This window comes from Neophocaena asiaeorientalis, unplaced genomic scaffold (genome assembly GCF_003031525.2).
Source record: "Neophocaena asiaeorientalis asiaeorientalis breed wild unplaced genomic scaffold, Neophocaena_asiaeorientalis_V1.1 scaffold108, whole genome shotgun sequence".
NCBI classification, from domain to species: domain Eukaryota; kingdom Metazoa; phylum Chordata; class Mammalia; order Artiodactyla; family Phocoenidae; genus Neophocaena; species Neophocaena asiaeorientalis.
In genome coordinates this window covers 85,202-99,514 of record NW_020173770.1, presented here as the reverse complement: position 1 = coordinate 99,514, position 14,313 = coordinate 85,202, and the positions used below count along the sequence as shown (strand labels likewise).

The 14,313-nt window shown below is 55.8% G+C and overlaps 1 protein-coding gene across 1 annotated transcript in view; it reads right to left on the bottom strand.

Moving 5' to 3' along the window:
* TCERG1L (transcription elongation regulator 1 like) overlaps positions 1–13,699 on the bottom strand; it is a 65,433-nt gene extending 51,734 nt beyond the window's left edge. Inside the window, exons 1-3 of the mRNA XM_024751571.1 lie at positions 13,468–13,699; positions 12,432–12,523; positions 8,782–8,870 (exon numbers count right to left, since the gene is read on the bottom strand). Coding sequence (XP_024607339.1) covers positions 8,782–8,870; positions 12,432–12,523; positions 13,468–13,699 — 413 coding nt within the window. The remainder of the gene's footprint in view (positions 1–8,781; positions 8,871–12,431; positions 12,524–13,467) is intronic.
* Between the last annotated feature and the right edge of the window lie 614 nt (positions 13,700–14,313).

The following is a 14,313-nucleotide window of genomic DNA, read 5'->3' as shown; positions in this document are numbered from 1 at the left end:
AGGGGGGGGGGGGGGTCCGAGTCAGAGAAGGTGTGAGGACAGAAGCAGAAGTAAGACAGACAGACAGGCAGACACACGCACACACCTGGGGTGGGTGGGTAGAGGGAGAGAGAGATTGGAAGATGCTCCACTGCTGGCCTTGAAGTTAGAGGAAAGGGCTAAGGAATGCCGATGCTTCTAGAAGCTGGGAAGGCCTGGAACAGATCCTTGCCTGGAGCTTCCGGAGGGAACCAGCCCTGCCCACACCTGGATTCAGCTCCGTGGGGTCCGTGTTGGATTCTGACCTCCAGAGCAATGAGATGACAGATTTGTGGAGATGAAATCTCTGTCTATGGTAGACTACCCAGCGCGCTTCACCTCCGGCCCCTCTCCGTCCTGGGTGCCAGCATCCGGGCCTGCATCCCTCCAGCAGTGACCCAGACCCCAGCACTGTGCCCACAGCATTGGCCTCTGCTGGCCTGGTCAGCCAGGTGGAAGGCCACGACCCGCCTCTTCGGTGGACACACCCTCCAGCTCTAGACCTGCCCTTGACCTTCAGGTGATCTTGAGAGCCACCCTCACCCTCTGTGGCCTTTGTTCCATCATCTGCATAGGCGGGGGTTGGAATGGAGATTTGTGTTGTTCTGACGTGCTCACCGCTGCGGGAAAATTCAGGCAAGACACGAGGGTCCCGCCTTTATTAGATGTTGGGCGGCTCATGGGCCCACAGGGGCTGGAAGTCGAGGGGCAACGCTGGCAAACTGGACTAGATCCCTGCCTATGGATTGGATCCCCCCCAGCCCCAGCGAGCCCAGGCAGGGGACAGGTAACCTCTCGGGGCCTGGAGGAAGCTGCGTGTCTTCTGGTGCAGAACTCAGCTGGCATAAGACGTTTTTATTGAGCGTAAAGCTGCAGGCAATTATGCTGTGCTGTAGGTTATGTGTAGCTCCACCCCTGAGTGAATGTCAAGTAAGAGGCGAGCAGACCAGCAGCAGCACAGGGGTGATGGCAGGTCCCACCCGGGCACCTCCCTACCTGTTGAGCGCATCAAATCAGGTTTGTCTGGGGCACAAAGGCAGCTGCCCACTCGCCCACATTCAGCCTTCTGAAGCCTTCTTTGGCTGGGCTGTGGCTGGAAAGATTTGCTCCAAGACCAAAGCTCCTGGCAGCCACCAGGCTCCGTTTGTAACAGTCTGGCTTGAATTTTTTTTTTTTCACAATGTTTGACTTCACTTGGCCTGAGTGAAAACTTCTAGAAGCATCTTTGGCTCCCTGCATCCCTGTCTATACACTTAAAAATTTAAGAGCTGCTGTGTGGACCCCAGGACCCCTGACCTCACTTGTAGGACAACGTAGCTCTGCAGCTGATACACCTAACAGGTACCGCTGTCCTGGCAGGAAGTCATCCTGTCCCCACCACCCATACACACACAAACACGCACACACCAGAGAGCTGGGCTTCACAGCCCAGCCCCCAGCAGCCTCATGCCCAGAGCCGACTGGTCTATTCCCTCCTCTAAGAGTCATAGAGGGGAGCTGGGGGCGGGGGGCGTGCACGCAGGAGCCCAAGGGCGTGGAGACCTGCCTTCCAGGACGGCTGTCTCTCTGTGTCTCAACACCTCAGACAGTGAATTCAGTCTCCTGGGCCTCAGTGGGCGAGGCTCTAGCCCCAGGTGATTTCTTAAATTCCTTCTGACTTGTATTCTAGCTTCTATTCTTGTCTCCTAATTTTCCAGTTCGGTCCAGGGCCCCAGTCATGGTCAAGTCGGTGCCCTCCCCGTGGATCAACCTTATGGGCAGGCGCACCCACCCCCAGCCCCCTGAGCTGGTCTGCCCTGGGCTACGGAAAGTCGTGCTCAGTGGGTCACTGCCTCACCTGGAGACCATGCCCACCCCAGGGCCGCCTCCCCTAACAGCCAGGGGGTGCAAGCATGTGACAAATCCAGGTGTTCATGGCCCAAGGCACCCAAGGCTTGGCCTCCAGCTGAGACCACATCCTCGCTTAGCCCAGCCCCCTCCTGCCCTGCGTCCCCACTGCCCCCTCCCTGGAAATCATTCCTCAGGTAACTGATAACTCACAGGCACCCAGAGCGCTGTCCCAGGTGCTGCTTGGGGACCCCGACTCAGGACAGACCCCAAAGGTGAGGAAGGACTAAGTATTCAGGAAGACCTTCCGAAAGCAAGGCAGCGGGTGGTGCCTGGGACGGGCCACCCTCCCCCACCAGCTCCCTCTTCCCTAAAGACCTGCACTCTGGGTTTTCAAAGATGAGACCTGGTCCCACCAGACCCGGTACCGCCATCGCTACAGCAGCGGAAGGACCCAGGGAGCGATGCGGCTGCTGAGAAAGTGCAGTCAACTAGGATCTGCCCACGTGGGGAAGTCCGGGGCATGTGACTCCGTCCCACAGGGGACAGGGTATTTCAGCAAGAATTACTGAGGAGCCGGCAGCCTTGGACGCAGAGGCAGGGAGGTGGTCATGCATCCACGGGCGCAGAGAGAGCAGCCCTGGGCCAACCCCCCAAAGGCTGTGAGAGACCAGCCTCAGCACACCCCAGTCCTCCCACTGGCTCTGGGGGGCGTCCTGAGGTCCTGGAGCCGGGGGCCTGCCGGACATGAGAAGGTTCTGGTCAGCAGGGGCAGGGCCTGGGTAATAAGCAGCAGCTGGAAGTGGGTGAGTGAAGGTGTCCCGGTCCCTGGCTGCGGGGAACGGGCCCCGTCCTGTGCTGCTGCGGGGTGAAGAGCAACGGGGTTTCAACTTTCGGCCCAGGCAGATGCTGCCAGACGTCACCTCCACCTGATGCTGGGCTGAGGGCAGACGGCTCAGCTGGGCAAGTGTCCTTCCCCGAAGAATCGGATACACTCAGACACAGGGAAACATGGGCGCCAAAAAGTCCCCCTGACGCGAGGCCCCACATGTTCTTTATCAGGTGGACACAGTCCGGCATCTCAGTTTCCTGGGTACCTGCCCCTCTGGCTCCAAGCCTGGCTATTAAGAAAGAAGCTTTCCACTGGGGGACTGACTTGGGCCAATTCTCCCCCGATGCTGGATGGGTCTGTGTTGTACCTTTGCCGCCTCGGGGACGCACTGACTCTGTAAGTGCCCGGGGCTGCGTCCACGGATGCCCACACCACACCTTCATCGCAGGGAAGAGCCAGTGCCCAGGGCCACAGTGTAGGAAACATTCACAACCTCCTACTTTCACCACCCACTGAGCCTCTCCAGCGAGGGAAGAGAGGAGCTAATTAGGGACTTAATAGGGGATTATTACCTGGGAGATAGAGGAGTGGCAACAATTAGCCACTATCTAGGCTACATCCTATCTAGGCTACAAAAAACCCAGTTCCTGTGCCGCAGGGACACGTGTGGGACTGAAGCAAGGAGCTGGTGGCCAGGTAAATAAACATGATTCCCCAAGAGAAATCTGCTTATCCACTTGTTACGGTTGGTCTCAACTAGACCAAGCCAGCTGTGACATGCAGAATTAATTTTATGTGTCATTTTATGCACATTTTAAGTAATACGTATACGTTCCTCTGCTTTAATCACCGCTGTAAACTTCTGGATGGTTGCCATAGTCCCTCTTCTCTTTAGCTGTCCGCAGATCCCAGAGGACATAATTAGTGCACCAGAGTTAGTTAGGTCCGGTACAAAGCATCCATACTTAGCAGCCCTATTATATGAAGATCTGGATTTTAGCACATGGAACCGGGGATTGCTGCTTTGTCATACAAAAGGATCCCTGCACTCACTTTCACATTGCAAATCCAGATGTTTATGGGTTCTGCAAGATGGAAGTCATCTTTGCTTCTCTCTCCAAGCGTCCATCTCAGCCCAGTGGGGAGAGGGGTACATGCCTTGCCACCCCCGACAGAGACACCCCTAGGTCCCTCTCTGCACCTGTTGCTCGCCCCCAAGCGCCCTGTCCCAGGAGGAGTGTCCCATCTGCAGGACATTCACTGGGTCACATCCCCAGGGCTGAGGTCTCTGAGCTGAAAAGGCAGCACCTCTGTGTCCTTTGCTCTCTGTTCCTTTCCTCACTCTGCCCACCTTTGTCCCTGGGAAAGGGCTGACCTGGAAGGACTGAGCAGCCCCGGCTTCACGGGGCAGGTTGGGTGAGGCACACTGGGTCCGCAGACACGAAGATTCGAGGAAGAGAGAGTAGAAACCCCGCTCCCACTTTCCCTCCTGGGATATCGTGATTTATGCCCAGACGTGTGTATCTGGTCCCCGTCCCCGTTTCTGCACAGAGCTCCTAAACTCTTCCCAAGTGAGGAGGAAGGAGGGGTCGAGGTGGAAGGAGCGTCTTCTTACTCACATCCCAGGCTCCTTCCTCCATGCCCGAGTTCATGTCAGTGAGGGACTCTGGGAAGGTCCCTAAGGAAGGGGGCTGGTGACCAGGGGACCAAGCCTGTGATTAGAAGGTGGGACATTTCTGTCCCCTCCCCAACCTCTGGGGAGGGGAGAGGGGCTGGAGGTTGAGTCAGTCACCACCGACCAATGATTTAATCAACCGTGCCTATGGGATGAAGCCCCCATAAAACCCCACAAGGACTGGAGAGCTTCCAGGTTGGGGAACATGGGAGATTTGGGGAGTGTGATGCCTGGAGGGGCCATGGAAGCTCTGAGCCCCTTTCTCATACCTCACCCTGTGCATCTCGTCCATCTGGCTGTTCCCCAGTTGTACCCTGTTATAACAACCGATGACCTAGTAAGTAGACGGTCTTCCTGAGCTCTGTGAGTCGCTCCAGCAAATTAACTGAACACAGAAGGAGGTGCTTCGAACCTTGATTTAGAGCCGGTCGGTCAGAAGCACCGGTGACAGCCTGGACGTTCACTCGGCATCTGAAGGGGGGGTACGGTCTTGTGGGTCTGAGCCCTGAACGTGGGGTCTGACAGTGGCAGATGGGTTGACCCGTGGGACACCCAGCCGGTGTGCTGCAGAACCACTCCATGCGGGTGGACCACGCAACCTGTGTCCGAAGTGAGGTCAAGGTTCAGGGGGGTCTTGAGAGCACAGGACACACCGGTGTGCTGTTCTTCACCCTCTAAGCCTGGTCTCCAGCTCGGGCACCTCCGGCTGCCGTGCCCACCGACACCAGTGTGCGTTCAGTGACCCGATAACCTGCCGGCTGGAGATGAGGGCAGTGACCAGCCACAGGAACGCCTCGTGTGTGCAGGGGAAGCACCCGCGGGTCCTCAGCTCCCAGCTTGGGACACAGGCGTCTGGAAGGGCCCCAAGACCCTGGCGGTGTGGGAGCTGCCTGGAGGACGGGATCCACCTGTGCCCCTGAAGACCCCACTTGCTTTAACTTCTTTGTGTAGCTCCTGAAAGATGCTGCCTGCCAGCCCTCAGTCATTGACCATGAACTTATGGTCCCATTTTCAAGTGGTGGAGACAGGGGACAGCACAGAAGCGTCAGGCAGCCCTGCGGAGAGAGTGGCCCCCGCAGGAGGCTTGTTCTCACATCAGAACGTCGTCCAGCACCCCAGGCCGTCTTCACGGAACAAACGCCTTCCGGGTGGCCCCATCTCGACCAAGGCCCAGGGCGTCCAGGAGAATCCGCCTTCAGTGACAGTCACAGTGTTTCCTCCTCTGCTGTTACATCAACCAGCCGTTGCCCTCAACCAGGCAGAGAATGTGCGGGGGACCCGCTGCGGAGTCCAGCTTCCTCATCCCGGGGGTCTCTCACTGCAGGGAAGTTTGAGCGCTGGCTTCCCTGCCGGCCTAAGAGGCCAAGATGGGGGTCGGCACGGCGGGAGTGGGCCCGGAGTTTGACCGGCTGGGGACCTCCATGGAGAGGACGCACCATCAAGGGAAGAACACAGTGACTTCGGACACAGAGAGGCACTCCGGGCGCTCGGCCGTGAGAGGTGGAGACCCACTCGGTGGAGACAGCCGAGCCCTCCCGTGGCCCTGCCCCCTCCTCTGGTCACCACAGCCTCTGACAGCACCTGGGGACCCGCCAGGATCCCTGGACTCACTGACTCTTACAGACCCAGTCACCTCCCCCAGTCTCCGCAGTGCACTGTCACGTGGACGCCCCACTGTGAATCCCTGCTTACCAGAGAGCTGAAGGCAGCGGGTCCCTGGCATGTTCTCAGTCTGGGCGAGGGCTTCCTTACACACATGGGTGAACTCAAGCTTCCTGGCCTGCGATGGCTGGCAGGGACGATGGGTGGAGGAGGCAGTGCTTTGGCCTCCCGCACCTCCAGGATGTCTCTCTGTCCTTCGTCTCCTGAGGACCTGGCTGACCCCAGGCACAGGCTGACGACTAGCCCGCTCCCTGGACGGGGTCCTGGTGGGTGACCCGAGCTCACTGGGTGCAACAGGTGCAGCCCCCAGGGCAGAAGAGCTCTTCCCAGAGGCAGATTGCGGTCACGCAGGGTGTGTCCTCACCAAGGCTTCCGTGGGTGCAACACCAAGGTTAAGGGCGCGTCAGACCACGCTGCACACAGCCTCCCCCAGTCGGGAGGGAGGGAGGCTGCAGTAGAAGCCGGTCTGGTGCTGCCCCTACGCCCCCCTGCTCCCTGCGAGGTCCAGGTCCCTCTTCCACTTTTCAGGGGATGCACAGACCCAGCCTCCCAGGTGTGGGGTTTTTTACACACTGGCACCCTTTACCCCGGGCTGCTCAGTGAGGCCGGGCAGCCTCGCTCAGGTGGGACTGAGTCAGGAAGGCAGGGAAATAGGGGAGCAGAGGTGGGAAAGATGCCCAGGTCCGGCTGGTGGGCCTAACTCCCACTCAGAAAGCGCACCACGGCCTCATCTGAAAGTCCGGACCGCGGCCTGGACACGCCTGCCCTGCGGCACGACTCCCTCGTGCAGTGTGACAGCCTGTGAGTCAGGAGAGGATGGCTCCCTCCATGGCTGCCTCTTGGGCTGAAAGCCTGATTAATAATTCAAGGCAAAGGACCCACACAGAGGGGCAGCGGCAGACGAGGACGGTGTGACTCCGGGATCTCAGGAAGCATTGTGTGCTGTAACACAGTACTGTTGAGGAATTGACACCACAGCTTCCACAGTCAGAAGCTTCTAGCGCCCAGGGTCGTGTCTTCTCCCCAGTTATAATCCCCAAGGGCAGCATCACGTACACAGTCACAGGGCCACGCGCCCGCACTGAATTTATTCTCACCCCCGGTACGATTTGTGGCAAAGTGAGCTGGCCTTAGAAACACATGTGAGGAGTCTGGTTACAGAAGACCCCAAACAGCATTCGTGGCGTCATAAAAAATAAATAGTTTAATTTTGTTTTGTCCCCCATTCGGTTCCTGGCACCAAGCTCCTAAAGCCCTTGGAATTAGCTAAGTGATTGAGGGTCTTTTTTTACACATAAGGAGCCCCTCTGAGCACACTCGAGTTTGCTCCCATGCCCCATGTGGTGACTCTTGGAGGACTGGGGCTGGGCCCGGAAGGACCCGCTACGAGTCGAGAGGGTTGGTTTGTGGCCTCACCTCACGCCCTCTAGGAGGGGAGAGGGCGCGCCTAGTAATAAGACGTCCATAAAACCTCCTTCAGGTCAGAGAGGCTGAATGTGGTGACCACACTGATGTCCTGGGAGGGTGATGCCCCCAAGAGGGAATGGGGGCCCTGAGACCCCTCCCACACCTTGCCCTGTGCCTCTCTTCCACCTGGCTGTTCCTGTGTTGTGTCCTTATAATAAAACCGCTATCATAAGTAAATCACTCTTCTAAGTTCTGTGAGTCGTTCTAGCAAATTCTCAAACCGAGGGGAGGTCGTGGGAAGCCCTGAGTTCGCAATCAGCTGGGCAGAGACGCCGGCAGCCGGCTGGGTCTGAAGGAGGGGAAGAGGGGTGGGACTGAGCCCTCACTCAGCCTGCGGGGTTTTGTCTAACCCGGGAGTTGGTGTCAGAAACCAACGGAATTAATTGCAGGACACTCTGTAGGCGTTGGAAACACTGTGTCACTAAGTGTTAGCACAGGGAGCCCGGACCCGTGAGGTATCCCCAGGGTGCCGAGCATTTCAGCTGAAGGCAGAGGGCGGGGGGCCCCCGGGTGCCGGCGACACCGACCATTGACCGGCCAGAGGAGAGGGTGCCCCGCCTGTCCAGCTAAGAGCACAGGTTCTCGCAGTGAGCAGGTGACCGGGGCAGGGCTGCAGGGCAGGACAGATGCCAGACGTCACTCAGGACACCATGCAGGGCGAATGCCACAGCCTGGGACCACGGACGGCTGCTGCTTCCGCCCTGATGGTGCATTAAACGATGCCAATGTTCTCTAAATGAGCTGTTCCTCCCAACTGTATCTTGCAATCTAATCTTCAGGTTTTAAAGCTAATTTTACTATAATAACCTTCTTTTCTGCTTCCAAATTACTCCATTATAAAAGGACATTTAAAAAACCAAAGCCAGTGGCTCCCTCGTGGAGGGCGCTTTGAGTGTGGCGTACTCAAAGATCAGGAATCCTCACAGGGCAGCTGCAGAGAGCCAGACACATCTTTAATTAACAGCTATTCAGTTACGCTCTTCTTCGAGTAGAGGGAAAGGCCTTTGAAGCTCAAGGCGTGCTGCCGTCTCTTCAGACACTGCCTTTCACGGATACATATGCAACAACATTACTACTTGAATACATATTTGCACATATACTTGAGCAGGATAACTTATCACTTAAATGCTATTTTTTGGCAGAAGGTGGCCACAGTGTGGAGAGCCGCCTGCCAGGAGCTGCAAGTTAATTTTTTAAAACAGCGTTACCGACGGAGTATGCATTTCTCTCTGGTGACAACAAGCAAATGCTGGATCAGACAGGGCTCCTTCCCACTGCTCCCGGTCTCCGGGCATCTTACCAGGGGGATCCGGGCACCGGGGTGGAGGCCACGGGTCTTGTGCCTTTGGCCGCTCTGTCTTCGCCTGTCACTAGGATCGACGGAGCCTCCTTTCAGTAGAGAGAGAAGGAGAGAACTTTAAAAAAAAAAAATTAAACAGTCCTCTTCAATTACAGGCAACCTAGTAAAGAATAACAAGTCTTCTGCAGACAGACCTGCCCACAGTAGCTATTAGATAATGACCTGCTCAGTAGAGCCAGCTAATGGGACCCGGCAGTCACATGAGAATTTAGAATTAATGGCACCACTGACCGTCTTGAGTGATTCAGACTAAGGCTTCCCTCTAATCATCCCAAATTGGCTCAGCTGCCTGCTTTTGTAGAAACAGACACAGGTGGTGGGGGCTGAGAGTTTGCTTCCAGATGCCTTAGTGTCTTGGGGGCAGAAACTCCCACTGGATTCGTCTCTTGAGATGGGCTGACCCAGGGGCTGGAGTCACTCTACGGCCAAACACTGCCTTCAGTGGCAGGGAACCTTGGAGCAGTGAGGGTCCCAGGTGTGGCTGGGCTGGGCCGTCCTGTCCCTTGAAGGCAGGGGAAGTGACAAGCCTGTGTCCTTGCAGTGACTCCCCCCACCCCCTCCTTCTAGAGCATCCATGTGAGGGCAGAGTTCAGGGCGTGTTCTACATTGTACAGGTGACCGTGGTGCACAGTTGGGTTTGAAAATCACTGTCTCTGTCTTCAGGTAGAAAATAAAGAATGTCTGAATATGACATCACCCAGAAGAAAAAGATTATTCCCTAAAGTTAAAAAAAAAAAAAACTATGGCTGGGACACTTGATCATTGTTCATTATGGTCAGAATCTGGAGAGAAACAGAGAGTAGAAAACATGGGCAATTATGACGCCAACATAAACACGGATCCAAGATTCAGATTAACTTATTTAGCTGCACTGATGTACGACATGTATCAGCTTTTCTTAAACAAAGGGAAACAGAACCAAACTCCTACAGGTGGAACTGAAAAATTACCATGAGGAATTTTTTTTTTTTTAAAGTCAGTGCCATCTCAATTTTGGAACAGCTATAAGAAAGAAATGAAAGCATAGTTAGCACAATAAATTCTAGTGGTGAGGAAACACTTTTTTTTCTTCTACCAGCTGTTTCCATGGTTTTAATCTCAAATTTAGAACAGTGTAATAAAGACTGTGTTCTCTCTCACAAACTCAGGTGAGATTAAAAGACACTAGTGCATAATTATTCAAAGCAGGTTCTGAGTTGAGAAAGTCAGGAGCGATTAAAGCTCTAGATTCATTCCAAAAAACATTAAATGTCATCCTAAAATCTGAGGATCTGTTTCTACCATCGTCAGTGTCAGTGCTTTATGAGGTAGGGTCGGTGAGGAGACGGTTAGCCATTTGTAGGAATGATTCAAAGTCAAGGATGCCAATGCTGCCACGCCCCATGTGGGCACCGCTGCCAGGCCGGCTGCACAAGGACAGGGCAGTTGCACCAAGAGTCCACGGGCTTGTTCCAGGGCCCCCGAGGGCCACACTGGCACCAGTACTCATTCCCACCGTCCCAACCTCCTTTGAAACAGAATCGTTAGCAAGCAAAGTGCTACATTATGAGAGCACTGAAACATAAAATTCAAATATAAAGTTAAAAGATCATCAAGGGTCTATAAGGGTAGGAAAACCCCCCAAACAAGTCACGTGAACTCCGGCAAAACCACAGGCAACGGAGTGAGCCTGCCTCCTGTTCACTCGGGAGTCGAGCCCGCGACATCAGGAGAGAACGGCCAGTGCCGGCAGAGCCGGGCAGAGGGTGGACGGGAAGGGCCGGGATGAAGAGCTCATCTGGACCAGGTCTAGCGCGGCCTCTGCGCAAGGACCATGGGGAACCGCGTCAATTAAAGGTTAGACAGGTAAGATCCATGACATGAGGGGTGATCTCTTTCACGCCTGTCCATCCTGGTCTCTTACTGGGGGCTTCCTGGGGCCCTTCATTCATTGTGACGTACAACTACACTGACTAAATGATTTGTAATTTACGTAATTATCCCTAAGTTCATAAGTTGAGGAACGATCTTTTTGTCGAATTTTGGGGTGGTAGAAAATGTCTTTGTTTCCTGTGAGAAAATAGCATAACTGGGAGTATTCAGAGACAGTTGTGTTAGAAATATATGTGTATATCAAGACCAGCGTTTACATTACTAATCCAAGCAGAAGAACGAGGAGGGATTTTCATTATGAAGCTAACTGAAGAATGAAACCTAATGAGGGGCCTCTGAGAAGTAGATTTCCCCCACTAATTATTCAAGTAATACGGTGGGACGTGATTTCTGATGGGGACTAACGTTTCAATTTGGCAAAGCTGGGGTTCTCTTGGTAATTCTCACTAATTACCAAGGTCGTCTTCTTGAGATGCACGCTGGTTATGATTTCCTGTTGGTGATAAAAATGGCTAATCATGGGCTTCCCTGGTGGTGCAGTGCCGATGCAGGGGACACGGGTTCATGCCCCGGTCTGGGAAGATCCCACATGCCGCGGAGCGGCTGGACCCGTGAGCCATGGCCGCTGAGCCTGCGCGTCCGGAGCCTGTGCTCCGCAACGGGAGAGGCCACAACAGTGAGAGGCCCGCATACCGCAAAAAAAAAAAAAAAAAAAAAAAAAGCTAATCATGGCATAAAACTCCCCTTCCACACTGAAGTAATATAAGTGAATTAGAGGCACAGAGCCCAGAGATAAAGAAAGTAGCTAAAACAGAAGAAAGATGATCTATTTAATAAACATGTAATTCTGACACGGATGTTAATCTCTTATAGAGAAATCCTACATCAGGGAGCAACAGTTTAATCTGCACTAATGTTCATGATCCATTTATACCATTTAGCATCGGCACTAATGATGGGGAGGAAGGCGTGGCCCACAGGTGAGTGTGGGCCCAGGGATGTCACTAACAGGGAACTGGTAGGACAACCAGCGGGAACGGGGACGTAACAGGCTGAGGCAGAGACACACCTGGTAACGCAAAGGAAGAGAGAATGTTCACATGACACTGGGGCAGGCCAGAGGCCAGCAGCGTAGCTGACAGATCAGACCAGAGGCCAAAGTGCCATCTGTGACTTTCAAAAGCAGCAATAAACGCTGATTTCTTGGTTAGTTGTGGGAAGAGAAATGCATCCAACGCGTTCACAGTCTATGAAATGCCGTCTGGTAAACGAGCAAAGGGAAGGACCTGAGACTCTAATGGGTTCAGGAAACACAAACATGTGCTGCTTTTCCTATAACAGTGAAACCAAATGCAGACCGCAGCCTCGCCTGAGGGGCGTCCAAGTGCACGGCCTGGCTGCCCGTGTGCCCGTGCCCGTGCCTGCTGAGATGTGAGGGCGGCGGACCCAGAAGGCCAGGGTCACTACTCCTCTGAGCAGTGCTGGCCAGTGAGCTCTGGACCCAGACCAGGAAGGGAAGGCCGGGCTGCTTCTGCCCGGCTCCCGGATGCCCCTTCCCTTCCTCAGGGCTCTGGAGCTGTCCTGCTGGATCCGGCCCTGTTCCACACAGGGGACTGCAAAGCACCACTGCCGAGAGCCAGGTGGGAAAACAGGGGCGAAGGCCGTGCGGGCCCCGCAGCCCCCAACCCCGGGGTTTCACACCTTCGCAGCCCACTGACCTTGGCTGGTCTGTCTCCCTCCGGGCTCTTCGTCTCCCCGTGCAGCATCAGGGCCGGCGGGCAGGGCGCCCGGCTGTGCTCTCTGCTTTTATCTGCAGGGCCAAAACAACCGTCATTAGCATCTGTTTGTCCTGTCAGTTTGTAAAACTGAACAAGGACAGACAGTGGCTTGGAGAATTCAGAGTGGTGGTGCACACGGTGCGTCCCACGGGAAGCTGTGCCGACTGGTGCGGGCCACGCCTCCACTGCGACTCCACGGTGAGGTCCTGGCAACCCCATCTGAGCCTGCACAGCACTGTCCATGGAGCACTTGGCCACGCACGCATCCTGGACCAGGCCACGTGGGTCACAATGGACGGGACTCAGGTCTCCCTGACAAGGGGGCCGATGTGGGCAGCAGAGGCAGGCTTCCGTAGGCTTCAACAGCCAGTGGCCGTGATGGGCCACCCTGAGCCCTGTCCCAACAGGGGCTGGGGGTCCATGCTGGCCAGACTTCCCGTTACCGTTGTTTGCCCATCACTAAAGTGGACTCTGGCCCCCATGGGTGGCCTGCACAGTGCTTTGACTGTGCAGGCAGTGACTGTCTGGGAGGAGGGAGGGGAAAGTGGAAACAACCTGACTCCAGATATGAAAACAGACTGAGGCTTCATCTTATTCAAAGACCTTGCGTAGCCTCAGACGTCTGCGGGCAGTGACGGACAGCAAGATTAACCACGGTGTTAGGAGCAAGGATTAGTAGAAACACCAAGCCACCTAAACACACCAGCCTCGCAAATAGATAAATTCACCGAGGAGACCCTGGAAGGGTCTGGAAGGGATTGCTTGACCTGGAGCTCCTGTCTGTGCAACACAGTTGAGCAGGTCCCAGGGTCTCTCCTTCCCAGTGGAAGGGAGGAGAGAACGATAAGCACCGCTCCGTGTGTGTGCGCGTCTGTGTGTTCTCACGACTGTACGTGTGTGTACCTGTGTGTGTGTGCATGCTTGGGCTTGGCTCCCAACTGGGGCCCGGCCATGGTGCCATGGTGGGCATCGGTACCTGGCACCCTAGTGGCTGCAGAGCCAGGTCCAGGCTGCAGGGCAGTCGCGCCAGAGCCTGGGTGAGGAAGCAGGCACCCCACTAACAACTGTACCTCAGAGATGCAGCAGTGCCCCAGGGCCAGCTCTGGACCTGGACCAAAAGTCCAGTCCCCACAGAGGTGCTGTGTCTGGACGAGGCAGAAGCACGCGGGAGCCAGCCCTGAGGCCCCGCCTCCACCTGTCACGGACATGGATGGACGGACAGAGGTTGTGAGGACCGCAGCCAGGCTTGCTGTCACTCTGAAGCGTGGCCTGGCCTGCAGGCTCTCCCCAGGGGCCAGCTGGCTGGTCCTGGCTCTTAAAGGGACCTTAGCTCAGGCTGGTGGCAAACAGACCAAGCGTGGACCCCAGACCTTGCGGCTTCCGGCTGCCCTCACATCTCCAAACCGCGTGCGTCTGGAGCCTGGAACGCACATCCCCTTCACACGGGGGCGGTAAGTGCCGACCACTGGGCTCCCGGGCAGCCGTGACCACCACCCAGAGGCTCGCCTTGGGCCTGGCAACACCACTTACAGGGCCATTTCACCATCGGCCTTGGGGAAGGGACTATAAAGCAAACCTCAGTCAACAAACCACACCCTAGCCTCGAGGAATGCGGGTGGTTCCACTGAGTCAACAGTAGATTCTCTGACACCCTGTCCCCATTCGTCCTGCAGAGCCCGGCGTGTCACGAGGTCTAGAGCCGGGGACCCCCGTCTGGGCTTCAGCTCAGGCCCTGATCCCACCAGCCACCAACTCCGTGCCAGACGGGAACGGGGGTTTGCCAGGGGGCATCCGCGGGGCCGCTGCAGCTGAGGAACAGGGT